The sequence below is a fragment of the Pelophylax lessonae genome, assembly GCF_965119305.1.
Source record: "Pelophylax lessonae genome assembly, chromosome: 11".
NCBI lineage: Eukaryota > Metazoa > Chordata > Amphibia > Anura > Ranidae > Pelophylax > Pelophylax lessonae.
Window position 1 is genome coordinate 156,128,159 of NC_138778.1, and position 17,142 is coordinate 156,145,300.

General features: G+C 42.1%; 1 protein-coding gene across 1 annotated transcript in view; it reads left to right on the top strand.

Moving 5' to 3' along the window:
• LOC309567450 (uncharacterized protein) overlaps positions 1–17,142 on the top strand; it is a 133,256-nt gene that overhangs the window by 31,194 nt on the left and 84,920 nt on the right. The window contains 2 exon segments of the mRNA XM_082272839.1: positions 11,893–12,032; positions 15,332–15,488. Of these exon segments, the coding sequence (XP_082128965.1) occupies positions 11,893–12,032; positions 15,332–15,488 (297 nt within the window).

The following is a 17,142-nucleotide window of genomic DNA, read 5'->3' on the forward strand; positions in this document are numbered from 1 at the left end:
AGATAGTTACTGCATGTGCCCACACTAAGCATGTGCATGCTTAGTTTAGTCAGTTGCTTAGGTATTTTTAGGTGGCGACTTTTTTTTGACCAGGCAGTGTATTTTTTTTTCATTTTAACACATGTTGAGAGGGCCCATTGAAATCAATGGAAGTGCATGTAAATGCATGTTAATGTGTATCAGCATGTGTTTTAATGCATATTAATAGCTATAAAAACATATGTCAATGAGTGTAAAAATGCACATCATAACACTATGACACATGTTGCAACACACCTTAAACATACTGTAATGAGCAGTAGAGAACAGCAGCTGTGAAACCCATCCTAATACTGCTGCATTTTGCTAAGTTTTAGAGCTCTTCAGAGTATTTTTACCATGTACAGTATAAGTTAAAACAGAAAAACGTTTTGTTATGTATGCATAATCCACATGGATAATGGTTTGGTGGTGAATTGGCGCAAGAAGAGGTCTCAAAAAAAAAAAAAAAAAAGTCTGGTCCTGGGGACCCGGGGGAGGGGGGGAAGGGAGAAGGTAAACACCAGGGGTGGGGGGACCCCCAAACAGTTCAGGGGGTAGCTGTCCACTGTAGCGGCTGCCGGCGGAAGAGACAGAAGAGATCTCTGGGGGGAGACAAGAGGGAAGACAGCGCAGCGCCTTCTAAGTGCAGCAAGACATTTATTGAAGTATGTGCAGCAGTATTACACTCACATTTAGTCGGTGAATAAGATGCAGTTAGTCAAGTAATGTTGATCATCAGGAGCCTGAGGAAGGAGCGCATGCTCCGATAACTTTCGCCGTAGCATCCCACATCACCGCCAGGAGTGGCTTCAGGATCCCAGGACCCACGAGTGCCAGCGTTCCACCAGTTGGCGAGGAGCCCACGGACACCACCGAGGCCATCCCTGTACACACGGAGGAACCCCCTGCCGCTCTCACCGGGATCCACTGCCTCCACCACCAGGACCCGCTCCAGTGATGCTCCTGATGATCAACATTACTTGACTAACTGCATCTTATTCACCGACTAAATGTGAGTGTAATACTGCTGCACATACTTCAATAAATGTCTTGCTGCACTTAGAAGGCGCTGCGCTGTCTTCCCTCTTATAATCCACATGGATGCCTATTTTAATGCATTTTGTTGTGTTGTACATGTATTTTAACACAACGAAATACATTACATGTTAAAAGAACAAAAGTGTTAAAGAGGTTGTAAACTCATTCAAAAATTATTATTTTTTTTTTTTACAACCTGAAAGAGAAACACATAATGAGCTAATATGCATCGCATAGTAGCTCATTATGAAATACTTACCTTAGAACGAGCCCCCGCCATGCCGCCAGCTTACCTGTATGACGGGCGACATGTTCAGTCGCCCGTCTTCCGGGATCTGATTGGCCGGACCCGCAATTACGTCACTCCCGCGCATGCGTGCGGGAGCCGACGGTCACGGCACGGGGCTCTGAAGGAACGGCACCAGCGGCCGTTCCTTCAGAGCGCATGCGCCAGTGAAGTCAGGGTTTATACTTGGCTTAGTGCCAAACCCTTCTATAGCTACTTGGTACAGGGCAAGAGCTTTGGGATGAGGTAGGGCACAAAGTGGGTATACACGGGCTGCTAGAGCCTTTGCTCTTAGATAGAAATAATGCAATTTGAAGTATTGAAATAGATACAATGTTGAGACCTATGGCAGTTAGTGATAGCTCATTGTAACATTTACCTTTTCATCTAGATGTCTCTTAGTCATCTTGTAGTCCACCAGAAAGCCACCTGTTCCCAACAGTCCATAATTGCTAATGACAATCCTTTGCAAGGATTTTGGAGCTTTGTTCCTGGAAATTGTGTTACTGTCATACTGAAATTAACATTTTTTTTGAATGTTATGCTTTCCTCTCTATATAACTTTTTGAGACACTTTCATATGCACACTTCGGCACTTCCTAGCAATGTTGTTATCTTACCCACCCCTCCTGTTCCCGCCTATTGGTCTATAACAGTGATGGCGATCCTTGGCACCCCAGATGTTTTGGCACTATATTTTTCATGATGCTCATGCACTCTGAAGTGTAGTTGAGCATCATGGAAAAGTAGTTTCAAAACATCTGGGGTGCCAAGGTTCGCCATCACTGAGGATAGGCCATCTATCAACACTTATACAAAGTGTTAAAGTGCCCTCATTGTACTTATAATGAACCAAAAAGGTAATTTTTTGGGATTCCTATACACCCTTTTCATGAGCACAAGCAGGCAAAATGGGCACAGATTTAAAACAAATCTAAAGTGATATATCTACCTAATCTAGTGCTGCCAGCACATAGCTGCCTGCACTTAATGTCAGAACAATGTTAGAACATTTGAGCATTCTGAGCACCTTGGGTGCTCAGAATGCTCAAATGTTCTAATATGCATGTACCTCCTGGATTGATAGGTCAAAAACCAGGCCTCGTACCTTCCTAAGCTTCTCTATTGCCCCATGAAAGTGATGGACACCTCCCTTGGTTAATAGTGAGACAGGAAGGGCTGGGGTAACTTTCTGACCTATCAACTGAGAAAGAAAGTGCATACTTGTGCACTTGGATGTTCCAAGCACCCTGGGTGCCTATGCTGAAAAAGAACCCAAAGTTAAATTACCCAGAACTGTCTTCCTTGTGCTGACAGTGCTGGATTAGGTAGTACATTATATTACCAAAACTATTGGGACGCCTGCCTTTACACGCTCATGAACTTTAATGGCCTCCCAGTCTTAGTCCGTAGGGTTCAGTATTGAGTTAGCCCACCCTTTGCAGCTATAACAGCTTTAACTCTTCTGGTAAGGCTGTCAACAAGGTTTAGGAGTGTGTCTATGGGAATGTTTGACCATTCTTTCAGAAGCACAATTTTGGACGAGAAGGACTGGCTCACAGTCTCCGCTCTAATTCATCCAAATAGTGTTCTTTTGGGTTGAGGTCAGGACTCTGTGCAGGCCAGTCAAGTTTCTCCATCCCAAACTTGCTCATGTACAAAGTTTAGGAGTGTGTCTATGGGAATGTTTGACCATTCTCTACAGACTGTACTAGGTGGAAGGGCTTACTGAGGGGTCTGCACTGGGAGGGGAGGCTTACTAAGTAGTCTGTACTAGGTGGGAGGGCTTACTGCAGGCCAGTCAAGTTCCTCCATCCCAAACTTGCTCATGTATCTTGCTCTGTGCACTGGTACGCAGTCATGTTGGAACAGGAAAGGGCCATCCCCAAACTGTTCCCACAAAGATGGGAGCAGGAAATTGTCCAAAATGTCTTGGTATGCTGACACCTTAAAAGTTCCCTTCACTGGAACTAAGGGGCCAAGCCCAACCCCTGAAAAACAACCCCACATAATAATCCCCCTCTCCACCAAATGATATGGGCCAGTGCACAAATCAAGGTCCATAAAGACATGGATGAGCGAGTTTGGGGTGGAAGAACTTGACTGACCTGCACAAAGTCCTGACCTCAACCCGACAGAATATCTTTGGGATGCATTAGAGCGGAGACTGCGAGCCAGGCCTTTTCATCCGCATCAGTGCCTGACCTCACAAATGCGCTTCTGGAAGAATGGTCAAACATTCCCATAGACACACTCCTAAACCTTGTGGACAGCCTTCACAGAAGAGTTGAAGCGGTTATAGCTGCAAAGAGTGGGCCAACTCAATATTGAACCCTACGGACTAAGACTTGGATGCCATTAAAGTTCATGTGCGTGTAAAGGCAGGCGTCCCAATACTTTTGGTAATATAGTGTAAATCACTTCAGATTTTCTTTCAATTGCATTGCATAGTGATCAACAAAATGGAAGTGGCTTTTATGTTATTTTGTTATTATCTGCAACCACTCAATGATTAGTCAGTATTAAGCTTGGTCAAAGAACTGATTACTTAAAAAAATCATATAATGTTTGTAATAAACCAGTTCATGTGAATGTGAATTTCTAATTGTAATAGTAAATTGTGTATACACTGTGATGTTGTCATTTTGATTATTTCTAGTGCTTTGTCTGCCCTACCTGAAAACGGCAGAGGCAGCCACAAAAAGGGTTGAAGGTGAGGGAACAGCAAATTGACACTGTTATACAAGCTGTACACTCACTACTTTACAATGTAGCAAAGTGTAATTTCTTCAGTGTTGTCACATGAAAAGATATAATAAAATATTTACAAAAATGTGAGGGGTGTACTCACTTTTGTCAGATACTGTACATAGATTCTAATTACAAATGGGGATATCCATATTATCAAGTTACAAAAAGAGGACACCGGAGATGGAGATTTAAAAAATAGGGTCTCTTTATCTTAACACACAATAAATAAAATAAATGTTTACGTTTCATTAATTTTTATTGAACAAAAAAAGAAAGAGAATGGTTTGAAATACAGTACAGAAAACTATTAGCTAACTATGAGAATACAGTAATACAGGAGAACAAGATACCCAAATAAAAACAGTGTAAAACAGTGTTAAACAGTACCTGTTGACTTTTCACCGGTAGGGCGTAGTAGTGGTACATTGACAGAAATTAAGTAATTATCCCGTAACATACATTCTATCATATCTAGCAATCGTAAGGTGTATAACTTTTCCGGGGTGTCTCATTGGGCCGGTAGGGTATCATCTTCATGGAGGGTATGGAAGAAAAGTTGGGTTGTACCATTGCAGCCAATGTTTTGTTGCAATGTTTAATACACAAGGGCTTCTTGTACAATTTTGGACCCCTTCCCTCAAGCGGGTCCCAGTGCATCGCATCCTATTTTTACAGAAATCTTGCACCAGGGGTCATAAAAGTTCACTCCTGTCCTAGGCTCATAGTTTACATGTTTTACATAATAATCATAATGATTCTGCCTCCACCAAGCACGCTGCAATGCTAAACAACTGTGGACATTAAATACCACGGGAGGGGGGCATGCTGATCAATGCTCCAACAACCCTCAGGCACTCACCCCTTGAAGTTTGGTACTGCTTATCCAGTCATTTTGTTGATGGTTGGTTTCACAATCTTCACCTGCCCTAATACAAATCCATTTGCAATTTGTTCTTCCAGGAGGCAAATTTTAGTTTATATCAAAGATGCTTGGATATCAATTTCTAGGAGTTCTAACACACACGTCAGCATGTATGCATTAGCGCACCATGGAAGTGGGAACCTTAATGTATATAGTTAAATCAGAAAAAATGCCAACGTTACTCATATTGTTATTTAATTCACCAGATGATTAGTTGACTAAAATTAAAAAATGAGACTACCACCTCTTATCATGGGCATAGGTATAGGGGATTTGCAAGGTTCTGTTGGGAAAATGCTACCAACATGTGCAGTTTCGGCACCCGGGAAATTATGACTGTGTATGCTCAGCTCCTGAAGAATTTAGCCAACCAACATGGTGAAACATGAACTTTGGTGGAAATATGGGAGAAGGTTGCATTTATGGCGAATTAAAGTTTGGTGTGAGTATTGTTTGAAATGAGGCAATTATATTCTAAAAATAATAGGTGGAATGTGTTAAGTCACATTGTGATTTGCATTAAAAATCTCAGAAATAATAGTTTCTGGCAGGAACATTTCCAAAAATGACATTGTTCTATCAGAAAAAGTGTTTTCACAAGACTAGTTTTGCAGTCACCTAATACAATGGGAAAATAGACACTATTGTTGTATATGTGGCCCAAGCTATGTCAATAAAGATAAACAATAGCTTTGACATTATGAAATACGTGACCCATGGCATAGGACACCATCATCAGAAAATGATTTATTAACCAGGTTTAAAACTTCGGTAATGCGTTTCGGTCTAGGTGCATTACAAATCAGGCATCAACTCAGTAACAGCCCAAAGAGCTGATTGTGTGTTCTTCTCTCCACTTTGGGGTATATTTATAAAGCAGCAAATGTGCCATTCACCAAATAATTCAGGTAAATTTTCTTGCTGCAGGTGATTTAAATTATGAAGAACGATTAACTTTCATGAATATCACATTTATTGGTTTAAAAAATGCCCTTTTGTCTTTATTAATATTATTATTCAGGATTTATATAGCGCCAACAGTTTGAAAAGTGCTTTACAATATAAAGGGACACAATACAGCACCAATACAATTCAATAGAAGAGGGTTAGCTGGGTCCTACTCCTGTGAGCTTACAATCTAAAAGGGAGGGGCTGGTGAAACAAAAATTAGTAACTGTGAGGAATGAACTGATGAGGGAAAAGAAGATTGAGTTGTTAGGTGTGGGCAAGATAGGCCTCCCTAAAGAGATGACTTTTCAGGGATCACCTAAAAGTGGAAAGAGTAGGAGATAACCAGACAGATTTAGTTAGTGAGTTTCAGAGAATGGGAGAGGCTCTGGAGACATCCTAGAGACGAGCATTGGAGGAAGACACAAGGGAGCTAAAGAGCAAGAGGTCTTGGGAGGAGCAAAGAGAACGGTTTGGGTGATATTTGGAGATAGGATTGGTTATATAGCTTGAGGTTATTGTTAGTGTTTTGAATTTTATTCATTGTGCAATGGGAAGCCAGTGGAGGGATTTGTTAGAGAGGGGTGGCAGACACTGAATGGTTGGAAAGAAGGATGAGTCTGGCAGCGGCATTCATGAAAGAAAGACTTAGGAGGGAATAGCTTGCAGAGAGGTAGGCCAATGAGAAGGGAGTTACAATAGTCAAGGCAAGAGATAACAAGGGAGTGAATAAGTTGCTTATTCGTTTTAACGGTTAGAAAAGGGCGTATTTTGTTATGGAGGTGAACTCTGTAAGATTCGGACAGCAAATGGATGTAGGGCTGAAAGGACAGGTCAGAGTCCAGGAATACACCTAGAACCCTGACATGAGGGGAGGGACTGATGGTTGTATTATTGATCTTGTTGGAGAAGTCAGGGGAGGGGGTATGGGCCGGAGGAAAAATTATGAGCTCAGTTTTAGAAAGATTGAGTTTGGGGGAGTGGTGTGACATCCATGCTGATATGTCGAGTAAGTTAGTAATGTGAGAGGAGATGGAAGGAGTGAGGTGAGAAGTAGAGAGATAGATTTGTGTTTTGTTAGCATAGAGATGGTACTAGAAGCCATGGGAGTTTATTAATTGACCAAGGGAAGAGGTGTAAATGGAGTCGAGGAGGAATCCGAGGACAGAACCTTGAGGTACCCCCACAGAAAGGGGAAATGGACAGGAGTAAACAAAGTTATAGGTAACACCGAAGGAGCGCTTTAATAGATAGGAGGAGAAACAGGAGAGAGCAGAGTCCTGAAGGCCAAGAGAGTGGAGTTTTTTGAGGGGAAGGGGATGTCAACAGTATCAAAGGCTGCAGAGAGGTCTAGTGATATGAGTATGGAGTTGTGGTCGTTGGTTTTAGCAGTTAGTGAGTTTCAGTAGGGCAGTTTCAGTGGAGTGCAGTAAGCAAAAGCCGGACCATAAGGAGTCAAGAAGATTGTTGTCAGTGAGGTAAGAGCTCAGACAGTTGTAGACTAAAGCCCCATACACACGTGCAGATTATCTGCAGACTTTTGTCTGCAGACTTACCTTTTCTATGTAGTGCAAGGGCCTGCCGGATTGCATACAAATTGAAAGTGTTTAGGTTTGACCTCATATTATATGGTTTTGGTAAGTCTGCAGACAAAAGTCTGCAGATAATCTGCACGTGTGTATGGGGCATAAGCATTATAAAAGTGTTGACGCAAACAGAAATGGGTAAGAGTAATTGTATAATGCCTCATTTTATTTGCCTAATGCCCCATACACACGTGCAGATTATCTGCAGACTTTTGTCTGCAGACTTACCAAAACCATATAATATGAGGTCAAACCTAAACACTTTCAATTTGTATGCAATCCAGCAGGCCCTTGCACTACATAGAAAAGGTAAGTCTGCAGACAAAAGTCTGCAGATAATCTGCACGTGTGTATGGGGCATAAGAAGCAATTTTATCTGTTCTCACCTATTAATATGGCGCTGCAACTGAAAATGTAATTGTAGATTTTTTTTAAATCTTCCTTTCCCTTCTCCTTAAGAAACTGATGAAATTGTCCTTTTCCACACCCACTGTTTCCTTATTACCACCTAAGCAGCCTCATTTTGCAGGGGGACTTTTTTTTAGTCTTATTGGCTCTCTGAAAGTTTTTTTTTTTTTGCAAGGGATGCCAATAATTTCACTTCAAGCTCTGTAAGAACTATTACAGTGCCTTGAAAAAGTATTCATACTTGAAATTTTCCACATTTTGTCATGTTACAACCAAAAACATAAATGTATTTTATTGGGATTTTATGTAATAGACCAACACAAAGTGGCACATAATTTAGAAGTGGAAGGAAAAAGATAAATGTTTTTTATATTTTTTTACAAATCAATATGTGAAAAGTGCGGCGTGCATTTGTATTCAGCCCTCCTGTGTCAATACTTTATAAATCCACCTTTTGCTGTAATTACAGCTGCAAGTCTTTTTGGGGATGTCTCTACCAGCTTTGCACATCTAGAGAGTAACATTTTTGCCCATTCTTCTTTGCAAAATAGCTCAAGCTCAGTCCGATTGGATGGAGAGCATCTGTGAACAGCAATTTTCAAGTCTTGCCACACATTCTCAATCAGGTTTAGGTCTGGACTTTGACTGGGCCATTCTAACACATGAATATGCTTTGATATAAACCATTCCATTGTAGTTCTGGCTGTATTTTTAGGGTTGTTGTCCTGCTGGAAGGTAAACCTCAATCCCAGTCTCAAGTCTTTTGCAGACTATAACAGGTTTTCTTCTAAGATTGCCCTGTATTTGACTCCATCCATCTTCCCACCAACTCTGACCAGCTTCCCTCTCCCTGCTGAAGAAAAGCATCCCCACAACAAGATGCTGCCACCACCATGTTTCACAGGGGATGGTGTGTTCAGGGTGATGTGCAGTCTTAGTTTTCTGCCACACATAGCGTTTTGCCTTTAGACCAAAAAGTTAAATTTTGGTCTCATCTGACCAGAGCACCTTCTTGCACATGTTTGCTGTGTCCCCCACATGGCTTCTTGCAAACGGCAAATGGGACTTCTTATGGCTTTCTTTTAACAATGGCTTTCTTCTTGCCACACTTCCATAAAGACCAGATTTGTGGAGTGCACAACTAATAAGTGTCCTGTGGACAGATTCTCCCACCTGAGCTGTAGATCTCTGCAGCTTCTCCAGAGTTACAATGGGCCTCTTGGCTGCATCTCTGATGAATGCTCTCCTTGCCTGGCCTGTCAGTTTAGGTGGACGACCATGTCTTGGTAGATTTGCAGTTGTGCCATACTCTTTGCATTTTTGGATCATGTATTGAACAGTGCTCCGTAAGATGTTCAAAACTTGGGATACCTTTTTTATAATCTAACCCTGCTTTAACCTTCTCCACAACTTTATCCCTGACCTGTCTGGTGTGTTCCTTTGCCTTTGTGATGCTATTTGTTAACTAAGGTTCTCTAACAAACCTTTGAGGGCTTCACAGAACAGCTGCATATATACTGAGATTGAATTACACACAGGTAAACTCTGTTTTCCAATTAGATGACTTCTGAAGGCAATTGGTTCCACTAAATTTTAGTTAGGGGTATCAGAGTAAAGGGGGCTGAATACAAATGCATGCCACACTTTTCAGGTATTTATTTGTAAAAAATGTTGAAAACTATTTATCATTTTCCTTCCACTTCACAATTATATGCCACTTTATGTTGGTCTATCACATAAAATGGCAATAACATACAATTACGTTTTTGGTTGTAATATGACTAAATGTGGAAAATTTCACGGGGTATGAATAATTTTTCAAGGGTATGTAGGTAAGCAGGGAGGCAATTACAGGGGCATGAAGTAAGATTTTTGAAAAGAATTGTCACTGTTGCCTGCAGAATGAATTGGAAGGGTAATATTTGAAGACCTAATACTGAGATTGAGGCCTACAAACCCTTCACCCTTCTGGAGTCTTCAGTGACTTTACATACCAATACCAAGAAGGAACCATTTTTAATAGAGTACAATGAACACCTATTGTGTGATACTCATAAAGTATTCTGTATATAATAAACAAAACAGGACAAAAACCACCACAAATTATGACTAATCATACAGACCATTTATTGTATAAATTATACAGGGGTATAAGAGTGGGTGGGTTTTTAATGGGGATAGGTATACCTCAGTGATTTAATATTTTCTGCAATAAATGGTCTTTTGAATGGGATATGGTTTGCAGTGGTTTTTGTTCTGTTTTGTTTATTTCTTTATATACTGTATACTAACTTTATGAGTATCACACAATAGCTTTTAAATAGAGTTTATTTAAAGTGGTTCCTCCCCAGTATATGCAATATTTAGGACCCATAATTAAAAAATTATTTTAATGTTTAGTGGAGTGCAATACAAATTCTTGCTTGCTGCATCTTTGGTGCAGTTTCCAATTAAACACACCTTCCATAGCGATGAATACATGTAAAACATATAACGCCAACTGCACTGCATTAAAACCCCATAGGTGTGAATTTTGCCCTAATGCAGGGAGGGAGTAGAAGTACAGCAAAAGATTCTGGCTTTTACACTGTTAATCCCTAACTGAATCTCCCTATGGCCCTCTATGAACAGAACAGGCAAGGGGGTTTTTTGGGTTGGATAAGTCACTACTATTTATTCATTTTTTTTTTATTCTTTATTTATTTATTTTTATTTTTTTTTGCAAAAAGGAAATACAGACAGTTATATAACTTAGTATTGCAGAAAAATCCTGAGAGATATACAGAGCTCATAATTCCATCTGGAAAAAGCAATACACAGTCTCAGAAATATTTCCATAACGAAAAAACAGGCTGAGATTGTGTATATCTGGCAAAAGACATAACATTGACCCCTCAGCTGTATGACTGCGAACATGTAATCATCTTAACTATTCAGAAAACAATTTAACAGCCTATCTAACGTTGAGGTAGTACTTAAAGAGCACACAGAATGTCTGGTATGCTTACGAGTATATAAAGTCAGCCTAATAGAACCAGGTTTTTACGATATTGTTCCCCAGTGCCAATGGCGGATGCTACAGTCTCTTCCATAAGCTGAATTTAATTGATTTTGCAGGACTAAAGGCTAAGCGGTGGAGCAGTAGTTTGTTTCCATAACAAAAGGATGCATGCCTTTGCAGCATTCAAAAGATGGATTAGAAGCAATTTCTTATAATGTTTGGTCGAGATTGGAGCAAGATGTAGGAGGAAGGCAGCCGGATAATTTTTTAGATTAATAAATCGGTCAATTTGAGTACGATTTCCCTCATTTGGTTCCAGAAGTCTTGAAGCATGTCCAGAAGACGTGCAACATGGAACCCTTCGGTTTACCACATCTCCAGCACAGCAAAGAGGAGTTCGGGAAGAGTTTATGAAGAATTCCAATTACTCTGTACCACCAAGACATGATTTTAAAACTGATTTCTTAAATTCTATTCGATATAGAAATGGCATGTGAAAGCAGCAGGATCCTCTCCTTCTGCTTTGCCGTGAAAGTTTTCCCCAGATCCTGCTCCTAGTGTAGCAGATAGGTAGGGGGTTGGAAATCTGTCCAGCAGGTGAGTAATTTATAGGATGTCGAGAGCCCATGATGGATTGGAGACAATGCCAGACATAGTATGTCAAACTCTGTCAGGGAAGGTGGCGCATGTTTACCAGTCCAGATTCTGTTAGGAAAGTGTCTGATTTGTAGCACCCTCCAAAAAGGTATGTAAAAAGGAAAAAACAGATGCATCTACCTCATACCAACTCTGTCATGTACCTTGTGGCAGAGCCTGACATGTAGAGGGGAACTTCTCGTACAGCCTCGGCTCAAGGACCACTGGTGTTGTGACAGTGGCCGCGAGAGCACAGTGAGGTAAGAGTGCCTGAAAAATCTTCTGTTGGTTGCAGAAGTGTGCGGCAGGTGCATCATCTGAGCTGGGCTGGATGGCTGAAGCAGCAGATGGCAACAGAAACAGCAGATGAAGACACACAGCAGATGGATAACTGGATGCAGGGTCAGACAAGCCAGGCTAGCAACGGAGGATCAGGTATAAGCATAAACAGCAGACAAAGAATGGTCAAGATGCAGGCAGAGGTTGGCAACAGGATATCAGGCAGATGGAAGATATAACAAAGTCTTTAAGGCAAGCCCAGGTCAGAATAGGTGGAGAGCAAACATGGTCAGGATAAGCCGGGTCAAACACAGGAATCAAGCACAGATCACAGGAACAGGTATACAGGTGAAGGTGCAGATTAGACAGCACTACACTAGTGCAGCTGCTGCCCTTATATAGGCAATTTGGTGCATATGGAATAAGATGAGACACCCACTTTTTCTGTCCCTCCTGCTTTGGCCAACCTGGCCTCTGCATCAAGGACTGCCTCCGTCGCTACCACACACTAGTGGAGTATTAGTATAGGGTACAGCAAGACTAGGCTACACATTCACACAAGTTCTCCAAAGATGTTAGATAGTCAGGAAATCACATTTTGAGAGACCCTAAAATCACAGCCTGGAAAGTTTACAGTTTATTAGTTACAAAAACAGTTAAATAAAAGTAAAAGAGAACATAAAAAATAAAAAAAATAAAAAAAGTAAAAAAATAGTTGTCGTTTTATTTAGTTAATGTGTTTTATTGTTACGCATTATTTGCTTTGCAGGATAGCCATTCAGCTGCAGCACTGATATGTTTATTCTGACTGCAGCAGGGTGTGCTCTCAAAATACATATGTCAGTGGTTGCAGTGCTGCAGGTGGAGATTTCTCATCTGCAGTTAAAAAAATAATGTATATGCCCAAGCATGGGGCCTGGAGTGGTCAGTGGGCAGTTCGCCCCTATGCTTCGGCATATATTGTTTTCACTTTTTGTGGCAGAGATTTCTTCATCCACATCGTTTTTAATCTGCTGGGTTCTTTTTTAAATTCAGCCCACGGCCTAAACGAAAAAAAAAAAGAATGTTACCCTTATGCCCAACATTAGAAGTGGGTGTATGTAGGGCGGTATATTCTAATGGTGGGCATACCACACACTCAATTAATATAAATGGAGAAATCTTTTCTCCCAAAGGCTGCAGGAAAAAAGAACATTACATAGATGGCCAACAAGGACCATCAACATACTGGTACTTTGCTGGATTTTGAGTGGTTATACTGGAATGATGCCTGCAGGTATCATTTTGGTATATGAAGGGTAAAATCCCAAAGTATTTGGGATTTGATATAGGGCTTGCTATTACTATCCAGGGATGGACAACTGCTTGCCAATATCCTGGGTAAAAGAAATGGTGGGCAAAGGTTGAGTGGTTCAGAATGATTAAATTAATAAACCCAATAAATAAATAGATAAATAGATATACCCCTCTCCCCCCCCCTCCCAATAGGACATCCATAGGCGCGAGGAATATACACCATTTTGGAGTATATACTTTCACCTTTATCATTTTGGTATAGTTCTTTTCAGCCGGCGGTCCGCTATCATGTAAATGCAATCTTAGCGGTCTTATCTCATGTATTTTTTATTTTATTTTTTTATTTTGCAAAACCTTGTGACAAAAAATGAAATCTACAAAATATTCACCCTGCCTCCTATCAAATTCCTTGGGGTGGTTAGAAATGAAAAATAACAATAAAAATGTATTTAAACATAGTGCCTGGGGGGTCCGCTTACTCTGCCTGTAATGTGGCACATCAGTACTGTGTATAGAGCCTGCTGCAGCAATAATGCCAAAAAATAAAAAATATAAAGCCAGAAAATTCAATTTTTCATTCAAGCTTTCTTTATTTTATAAACAACGGCTTGGGGAGCTAGTCTGAATGATGAGACCACAATTTAGTGCACTTGGAACAACATTGGAAATTTTTTGAATAAATTCTGTTTCTCTTTTGAAAACCTTGGATAAAAGTAACAGGTGCGGAAAAATTGGTCTTTGGCAGTTGGTGGTGCCTTCACACCGTAACCCTATAGGAGGTACTGTTGATGAAAGCAAGAATTGGCCTTACTGTCAAAAATTTAAATTATATGCACCTGTCAAACAGGTGTTTAAAAAATTGGTCTTTTGGCCCCCGCTTCACAGGTACCCTCCGGGCATTGTACTCCTCCCCGTCTGCTCGGGTCCGTCTCCAAGGCTGCTACTCCGACTCATTCCCCATCGCTAGGGGCACCCGACAAGGGTGTCCCCTGTCACCACTGATCTTCGCCATTGCGATTGAGACCTTGGCTATTGCTATACGTCGAAATCCTGACATTTGGGGAGTCCCTAGTGGAGATATTGAGCATAAATGCGCGTTATTCGCGGACGATATGTTATTGTTTATCACCAACCCCCTAATCACAGTACCTAACCTTCTCCACACCCTTTGGTTGTTCGGTAACTTATCAGGCCTCAAGGTCAATATGGCTAAATCCAGCGCCCTTAATGTATCACTATCCCCCGCTGAACTTTCTACGTTACAATCCACTTTCCCTTTTAGCTGGAGCTCTGGCTCCATCCCCTATTTGGGTACTCAACTCACCCCCTCCATTAGCTCTCTGTATACCGCTAATTATCCTCCCCTTATAAAAAAACTCAAAGCGGACCTTTCCACTTGGTCTTCCCACAATCTCTCCTGGTTGGGCAGAATTAATGCCGTTAAAATGACGCTACTCCCCCGCATCCTGTACCTCTTTCGCTCCCTCCCGATCCCTGTCCCTTGTGCTCATTTGCAAGACTTACAATCCGCCATTGTTCGCTTCGTCTGGGGTGCTTTGACAAATCGACTCTCTTCCGTTCCCGCCAACAAGGAGGAATTGCTCTTCCCCACCTGCGCCGCTACTATCTAGCTGCCCAACTAGCACAATTCTCCACTATCTATCGCAGGGGAGGGAAACCGGACTGGGTCCACCTGGAACGTCAGGCGGTACCCCAGTTCACGCTTGACTTCCTGGCCTGGTGCCCCCCGAAAAATAGGCCCCCTATACTTGCTCCTACCCTTTCCCACTCCTTCTCCCTCCATGATCAACTCATTAAACACCCTGCCCTAGTGTCTAAACTTAAACCCCTCACTCATATCTTCAATAACCCCAATTTTCCCCCGGGTCAAAACATTAAAACATTCCACTGGTGGCTCAATAAAGGTTTGTTCCGTATAGGACATTTTTTTAACTCCATGGGTCCTCTCTCCTTCCCACATTGTGTCTCTACCCTCAAAATGCCGCTTACAGAAAGATTTAGGCATTCCCAAATATCTCACTTCTTACACTCCATTTGGTACAACAAGCCGGAACCCCCGCAGGTCACAGGCTACGAACGTTGGTGTGCTGAGGCTCAGGATACACGAGGTGGGATCTCTCTAATTTACTCTGCTCTAGCTAGCGCTGAGGCGAAGCCTAAGTATGCCCTTGATTGGGAGAGGGACCTGGAGATGGACTGGGATCTGGACCGTTGGGGCACCTGCCTTCTTCGCTCTTACAAAGGTATCATGAACGTGTCTCTTATTGAAGCTAACGTTAAACTGATTACAAGATGGTACTTGGTCCCTACTCGTATTGCTACCATGTTCCCTAGTGCCAGTCCCCTTTGTTATAGGGGTTGCGGCGCTAGGGGAGACTATTTACATACCTGGGGGTCTTGCCCTAAGCTTAGACCTTTCTGGAATAAGTTGTTCCAGATCATTCGCAAAGTGCTCGACCACCCTATACAGCAATCGCCCCTTATCGCACTGCTAAATGATCGAGTTCCCAAGCTTCCCAAACCGGCCCGCATACTATTACAGTTCATCCTCATCGGTGCCATAATTACTATTGCCAGGGCCTGGAAAACGCCTAGGGTTTCTCTCCGAGAATGCAAACTCAAGATCTCTTGGATCATGTCACAAGAGAAGCTGTCTAGTGTGATTAACGACACGGTCCCTAAATATGAAGCGGTTTGGGAACCTTGGGCCAAATATGTGCAAGTATCTTTATAAACCCTGTGCAGGACTGTTTTGCTCATTCCTCTCATTCCTTCTCCTGTTGCCACCCTATCCCTTTTTTCTCTTTTGTCTCTTTTCATCTCTGTGTCTCCCTCCCCTTCTGTTCCCCCTCAAACTCCCTTCGACCATTCCAGAGATTTTCGGACTGGCCCTCGGAGGGGGACCGGACTGGACCTGGATGTATCGCCACCCTTGGGGGGCACGGCGTCCTTTCCCACTCCTCCTCCTGGAGGTTACTCCTATATTTCGCTTGGATAGGTATACTCTAATATGTGATTGGTCTTTCCCTTTTATTCAATTGGGCATTGTGCCGTTGTTTCCCCAATTTGGGCTTCGGCCTGTCAGGACCATACCCAATCACTTGTTATGGTTTTTTACATTGATGCGATTTCTCTTGTGGGACAACACCCCTTTATCCACTTATTTTTCCTGCCTATTGTTCCATGTATCACCATACCTACTATGTCACATTTATTGTTGTTTCTTTTTGTTTATTTCTGTACTGGAAAATTTCTCAATAAAAACTATCGAAAGTAAAAAAATTGGTCTTTGGGTGTCGGTGGTGCCTTCACACTGTAGCCCTATAGAGGTTCTCTTATCTGTCAGAAAACTTCCGGCAGCACTGAATGCTCATTCGGAAAAGCACACTGGATGCAGGGCATGTTGCATACAGGGAAAGTTCTGGCCAGTGGTCTATTCTCATGACACAGTAACCCAGTGGATAGTTAACTGAAAAGGTCTCCATGTCTCTTTTCACCCCTCACCCCAAACCCCTAGATAATCTCCCACCATATGCTGCAGATGGGATGTGGAAGCTGACAGCCCTGGGTGCCAAGGATTAAAAAAAAAACATTGAAAGGCATCACTGAGGCAGCCGTCTTCCCAACCACTCCTCTCTTGACAGAAGCCTCAAAACTATGTTTTCCACCAGACTGTAACCTAGCAGAGTTGGGAAAGGCATTACATAAATTCTTCTTTAAGGCGTCCTGAAGAGATTTCATCTTCTGCTCACTCTGTGGGGACGGGATGAGTTCCAAAACGTTACCCCTGTAATGCTGGTCAGGGAAGGTTGCCAGCCAATAGTGATCCTTCTCCTTGATGCCACATATTCTCGGGTCCTTTTGCAGGTTTTGAAGAATGAGGGAGCCCATGCACTGCAAGTTTGCGGAGGCATGAGAAGCAGACTCCTCAGGGTTACTGTGGATTACA